The 7,152-nt window shown below is 39.5% G+C and overlaps 1 protein-coding gene across 2 annotated transcripts in view; it reads right to left on the bottom strand.

The window, feature by feature from the left end:
• Window positions 1-7,152, bottom strand: part of top2b (DNA topoisomerase II beta) — a 36,018-nt gene that overhangs the window by 16,858 nt on the left and 12,008 nt on the right. For both annotated transcript variants that reach the window (XM_032522286.1, XM_032522287.1), the window contains exons 13-19: window positions 3,231-3,356; window positions 3,031-3,141; window positions 2,372-2,477; window positions 2,173-2,282; window positions 1,541-1,633; window positions 980-1,094; window positions 123-244 (exon numbers count right to left, since the gene is read on the bottom strand). In XM_032522286.1, the coding sequence (XP_032378177.1) occupies window positions 123-244; window positions 980-1,094; window positions 1,541-1,633; window positions 2,173-2,282; window positions 2,372-2,477; window positions 3,031-3,141; window positions 3,231-3,356 (783 nt within the window). The remainder of the gene's footprint in view (window positions 1-122; window positions 245-979; window positions 1,095-1,540; window positions 1,634-2,172; window positions 2,283-2,371; window positions 2,478-3,030; window positions 3,142-3,230; window positions 3,357-7,152) is intronic.

Here is a 7,152-nt window from a genome sequence, read left to right as displayed (position 1 = left end):
TTTCACACTGGATGGAACTTTGGATAGAATCTCCAACTAGCAGGCTAACTATTCATCTTCCCCACTGTTATATAGCCTCTCCCTCATTAACAGATGTCTGGAAGACGCTGAGTTGGCCGTACCTCTCCATGATGGTAGGCAGACATCTCCGCCACTGAACCGGCCAGCTGTGCTACTTTCACTTCCCTCTTGTCGTTTCTTTTTAGGCAGGTGAACAGCACCTTCCTCTGGCCTGGCTTTAAACCTGGAACAGCCAACACATCCCATCATTAGAGCTGGAACAATTCCAAATGTTGCTGTACAATTCATTGTCTCAGAAGTTATTGCAATTATCAATATAATTGTCTCTTTGAATCAAATTAAAAAATATTCATTCATGTATTTTAAACAAATTAAAGTTTTCAATGAATCCCAGGATGCAGCTTTTGGTTATAACATTGTCATGTGACCCAGATAATATAACAACACAAATACACAGCTTATGAAGTACTGTAAACCTCTCCACTTTATAATCATAAAACATTTTTTCTAACTGTATCACCCTCATTGTTATTTTTGTTGCTATGAACGTGTATAAAGTCAGGTGCCACTAACTAACAATGGAAATAATAACAAAAATATATATAGTCTGACAACAGTCACTTATATAATTACAATTTGGCATATCTAAACAAAATCAATAACTACACGCCTTAAGACCTTAGCTAATGTCAGCAGTTTATTAAACAAAAAAACAATTATGTAAAAATAAATGAAAATCAGACAATTATGTAATAACGGTTTCAGGGCTACCCCTCATCAATCCATCACCATACTTCCAAGGACAGAACAAATAGTGGTGGTTTCAACCGTAATAGTTTAACAAAAGAATTCCTTTTTGTGTTAATGATTCTGTCACTATGGGTTAAGGAAAGGGAGAATCCCTACAACAAAGTGAGACACCAAATGGTTCACAGCGATGAGGGGAATATATACAGACCGTCAACCAAGGATGGGATGGATCGCTCGTTGTCAGAGTTGGAGAACAGAATCAGCTCTTTGTTAATGAAGTCATTGTAGGAGAGGTGCCTGGCGTTAGTGCCATACAGGTATTGCTGTGAAAACACCAGTTCAAATAACATCAATACACACACTTAAAGATTAGTTTGAGAACAGAAACTAGCCCTCATTGCTTTTTGTTTTGGGACATTTCAAACTGATATCTGAAAAAAATTCAACCTAAACAGAGTTTGTAAAACACACACACACACACACACACACACTACTAGTGTACTGTGATAGAAAATAAACAGTCTGCAAAGAGTTCACATGACAAATGTGTGTAAATTGTTATAGATGTTTGTTCTTAAGGGAAGTGGCAGGTAGACTTATTACATCTTTTAACACGCACACGCATACGCACACGCGCACGCATACACACACACACACGCACACGCACACACACACACACACACACACACACACACACACACACACACACACACACACACACACACACACACACACACACACACACACACACACACACACACACACACACCTCTGGCAGGCCGTGCATCCTCCTCTGGCGTCTGTCCTCCATGAAGTTAGTGAGCCACTCCTTCCTGTCATCGGTCTTCTTCTTACTGAAGGCCTGGAGCGAAACACAGCAGCTCAGCCTCCATTAACTACATACTTTTGGTATTTCTTTGGTACGGACCATAATGTGTTCAAGCGCAGAGTATCAAAGTACTAACTACTCGCTCATATTGTAAACTTCTATTCTTATATGTAGTTTCCGATATAAATAATTATTTGGCCAATTTTAGACTAATTTCATTAAAGCATGTTTTTTGTGTAGTCACATGTTTACAGAATATTTACCATTTGAGAACCTTTTTAGTTAAATGAAAACCATTTTTTTTTTTTTTTTTGAAAAGATAAAGTATCTAAGGAAGTATTGTTTTGCTACCAAATCACAGGTTCAATATCGCCCCAACAAAACCAAATGAGAATCCGTCTGCCGGCTAACGTCCACAGGAATTCTCTGACAATTGTGCTTGTGACTCCAGAAAAAATAGACTCAATGTCAAAAAGATCGCTGGGGAGCCGATTTGGTTTTGCTAAATGAACTGGATTTTTCCCAATTCTGCTCTACTGAAGAACAATAAGTACCTGTAGCATTGAACTCACCAGGGTAATGGCAGCATCGTCCTCTGCACCGCTGTATCTGAATGTTATGCGATGCTTCTCCATGTCTGAAAAGTATTCCTTTGCCTCTTTGCTTGTACTTGTACCCAAACCTGGAAAATCAGTGTAGAATTTAAAATAACTACAGAAGGAACTTTAGAATGAATGACATAATGATACATTTAATACTTGAGTATCAAACCTTTGTAGTACTTTATGTGCCAGGTTTTATAGTTCTCCGTCTGTTTCTTCCACTCGTCAAACTCTGGAATGCTGTAGAAGGCCATCTCCTGCTTGTTCTTGTTTACCTGCAAACAACAGATTCCTCGCTGAGGTCCAGCTTTACTGAACCCTTGAGTTGAGTTTTTATCCTCTCAAAAAAGCGGGCTACGAGGTCTGCTAAATTCTCTACTTTCAACTCCACACCGCCAGATTGTTTCCAAACAAATTAGGGCTGCACGATATGAGAAAATATGCGATAACGTTAAATATGACGATAGCAATATGACATATATATATATATATATAAAAAAGTGTACTCAGTTCTGCTGCTTTCAGTATTCTGCTAAAATACTTGTTGAATAAAAAAAGATAATTTCTTTTATTGAACAAACTGAACATTGAAAAAAGGCACCACTAATAAAAAAGTAATAATTAAGTTTTAAAGTGAAGTTTTCGACTGATATTTTCTATTAACTAAGACAACATATTAGAGTCTTTTGTGATATCTTGCAGCCTTTTTACCGATTTGTGTTTATTGGGCCAGTTAATAACGTGGCAACAGTGAAAAAAAAATATTGTAGAACCCAAATTGTAATAATGTACAGTATGTGTATGTGTGTGTGTGTGTGTATCTCTTACTTTGACAATGGGTGTGATGAACTCCTCCAGGAATGTGTGTTTCAGCAGGGATGGCCAGTTGTGGTGGAAGAAGTTGATGAGCAGACCTTTGATATGGGAGCCATCTTGATCCTGGGACCAGACGAGAACTATTAGAACTGGTTGAGTTATTACTGACTGGATCATGCTGAAGCTGTTTGAGAGTCCAGGAGGCCGCTCACCTGATCGGTCATGATCATGATCTTGCCGTAGCGCAGGGTCCTCAGTGACTCGGGGTCTTCATAGCTCTTCTTGTATTGGAGGCCAACGATTTTGATGATATTGTTAATCTCAGCATTTTCCATGATCTGTTGAAAAAAGGTAATGTCAGATGCAGGGCAGAACATAATGAAGCTCCATTAAGATATTAGTTTTGAATCAATGAACTACATCAGATTATTCCCACTGAAATTGTATTCCAGTCTACTCAAATTTGGCTGCTTTTGGCTCAATGATTTGGCAAAACCAAAACAAGTCTTGCTGTCAATAAAGATCTGGATCCGAGGATATCATAAAACGTGTTTCTTTGCCATGGCTTTGTATTATATGTGTAATTGCTGTCTATCTCTGTTTGTATTTGTATTTTTTCCATTTTGAGCTGAACTGCTCTGGAATGCAAAATAAATTTCAGTGTTAATTGCCAATATAGTTGTATTATATGTAGTATAATATAGTATCGCACATAAACGGTTGCTAGATGCGTGCAGCAAAAAGAGGCTGACATGGACTACCTGTTTACCACTGCTCAGCAGGAAATGAGAGTTTAAGAAGGCTGTAAGTAAAACAACATTAAAGCAATCAAAAAGGAGCCTGAGATTTTATGTGTTGAGTTAGAACACCAAACCAGTACCAATAGGTGAGTCCATCTTTGACATGCATTTGACAGGAGCAAACGGGTGGCCTTGTCGGATTTGTGAGCTTGCAACTGCCTACAAATGACTAATGACAGATTAAAAAACACTGGGTGGTATCTAATAAGTAGCAGGGCCAGGCTTGCCCTTCACAACAAATACTTTCTATCTTTTTTTTTTATAATAATCTTTTTTGCTTTTCCTTCCTGTCAGATCCAGTTCTTCAACAATACACTTCTTTGAAAATCTTCAAGATGGAAATCAAGCTTTGTACTTTGCACTCTCAAACTTCTAATAAATATTTAACAATGTTTTGATCTACTGGATGGGAGAGTCGGGAAACTTCATCCTAGCTTCCATGACACTAACCCATTTTCATCAACAACCAACCGCACACATATAACATGATAGATCCCCATATGTTCAACACTTTAGCTACAGTAGTATGGGCCATTGAGAGGAAACTGAGCTTTTTCTTGCCCACTGTGGCTAAACACACGGATGATACTCCGCTCCCTGGCTTTTCCTCTCCCCATGTGAGCTAGTGCCCTTGAGCAAGTCACTGAACCCCAGGGCAGGCCAGAGCCTTGCATGGCGGCTCCGCCGCCACCAGTGTATGAATGTGTGTGTAAATGGGTAAATTCTAAAGTGCTTTTGTCCGGTAGGGCAGAAAGGCATTTACAATAAACATACTGTATGAACCCCCCGCCCCCCACCCCCACCCCCACCCCCACACACGTTGCAAAAAGGTGAATCATCGCATCATTTTACTTTTTCCATCGCTCAGGATCCACATTTCATTCTCCTTCCATCTGATTATGTCTTTCTGGACTGTAGTCACACAGAAGCAGATTCCACACAGCAGCCTATTTTATATTCTTTATGTTCTTGTTAAGATTGGGTTACAGAAGTGAGTGATGTGATGCGTAAAGCTGTGCTTGTATGGCTTATTAAAAGATTCCCGGGTACTCCATCTGTGCCTGTTGGTGAGCTTTAACGTATGACTCCGCTCCTCTTTACTGGAGCACTGTGTCTGTGTTTAACATGAGGTTTAGTATTAATTATTATATATTTTATTTAGTAAGTATTTGTGAGAGATGTTCATCCAGTGTGAATGCAAACAAGCGATAAAGAATCCCATCTAAAGCTGCTGGCTAAAGATAACCATAAATGCAATAAGATCATACTTCCTTTAGGTGGTAATGGTACCCGATTACACAAATCGGAGGTCACTAAAATTAATGTTGAGTCACTTTGTGCATATGCAAAGACAATGTCGGACTCAGTAGTTTTCTCTGGACCCTTGCCAAACCTGATCAGCGATGACATGTCATCCTTCCACCGCTGGTTGTCAGGGTGGTGCCCAGCTAATGATGTGGCCTACTTAGACAACTGGAGTGCGTTCTGGGGAAAGCCCGGTCTAATTAGGAGAGACGGCATTCATCCCACTTTGGACGGAGACGCTCTCATATCAAAAAATCTGACCGAGTCTATTATCGGCCATAAACCATGACAACCCAAGTCTGATATTAGGAATCAGTAGTGCAGTGCAATGCACTCCTCTGTGCTTCCACTGGGTCAGTCGCCCACTCATAGTCTAATAACCACGGTGTCTGTCCCCCCCGACTCAGATCGGTTAAATCAAGGTAAACAAAAGAGGGGCTGTATACTTAACAACCTAATTGGAATTAAAACTACCACTGCAATGATAGAACAGAATAGGAAAATTAGATGTGGACTATTAAATATTAGATCTCTGTCTGATATCAGATAATCAAACTGATCTGTTGTGTCTTACTGAAACATGGCTGGGCCATGAAGAACATGTTAGTCGTAATGAAGCCCTCCCCCCAGACAGAATAATACTCTAATACATAGAGGCTAAGGATGAGGAGGGGGGGGGGAGACTGCAAGCTTGCTAATTAATCCTAAACCTAAACTAAATTATAATTCATTTGAAAGCCTTGTTCTTAATCTTCAACATCTATCATGGACGTTGACAACGACAGCCTTAGTATTGTTTTCAACCCACTACTAGATTCAGCTGGTTTCAGTCAGAGTGCATAAGACCACTCACTGTTTTAACCACACCCCCGACCTTGTGCTGACATTCAGCATCCAAACTGAAGATTTAATAGTATTTCTGCAGAATCCTTTATTATCAGACCACTCTCTAATAACTTTATTAAATAAATTCTCACTACCCGACTATACTAGAGTAATTAAAAGCTTCTACACTAGATGCCTATCTTACAGTGCTATAACTAAATTTAAGGAAAATATTCCAACAGCATTTAATTTAAATCCGTTCCTTAATATACCAAAGGACCTTTATCTTAACTTTAGTCCCCCCAAAATTGATAAATTTGTAGACGTTGCTACGACCTGCATACAGACAACTTTAGACTCTGTTGCTCTTCTCAAGAAGAAGATGATGAAGCAAAGGAAACTAGCACCTTGGTATAACTCCCAAAGTAAATGGCATTCCATCAAACGGGAAAAATCTTGTTTAGATTGGCATGACAGTCTGTAAATGTATAGGAAGGCCCTCAGAAATGCCAGATCAGACTATTACTCATCACTAATAGGAGAAAATAAGAACAACCCAAGGTTTCTTTTCAGCAATTTAGCCAGGCTGACAGAAAGTCCCAGCTCTATTGAGCCATCTACTCTATAGCTCTGAGTAGTGACGACTTTGAGCTTCTTCAATGATAAAATTATAACAATTAGAGATAAAATTCATCACCTTTTGCCCTCAATTTCAAACGGTTCTATCTATGCTTCTATCTTATAGACCTTCAATAATTATTGTCTTTAGCTAAACCATCAACCCGTCTCTAAAACCCCATCCCAACAAGACCACTTAAAACGTTACCCGTGGTTACCACTTCATTATTTGATATGATCAATATGTCTCTTTTAACAGGTTATGTACCGCGGCCATTTAAAGTAGCTGAAAAAACCCACCCTTGATCCTAAGGTCTTAGCCAACTATAGACCTACTATATCTAATCTTCCCATTCCTGTTACTAACCTAGCTCTGGGGAGTCATTCCTCAGAGTCCTTATGTTCTTTTCCCCCCAGCATGTTTCCTTGGATCAGGGAGGATCCAAAATCATGTTTGCAGCTGTCGCTGTGGTCCTGCGACACGTCCTTGTAATGCCGTGCAGTGCCCTGCTATGCCATGAATTACTACAAACTACTATTTCTAGTCACTGTTCCACTTTTACTGTGACTGTTATTGCCACTCTTC

This window comes from Etheostoma spectabile, chromosome 8, assembly GCF_008692095.1.
Source record: "Etheostoma spectabile isolate EspeVRDwgs_2016 chromosome 8, UIUC_Espe_1.0, whole genome shotgun sequence".
Taxonomy (NCBI): Eukaryota; Metazoa; Chordata; class Actinopteri; order Perciformes; family Percidae; genus Etheostoma; species Etheostoma spectabile.
Note: the sequence above shows the minus strand (reverse complement) of the source record. Positions and strands in the feature narration are given on the sequence as shown.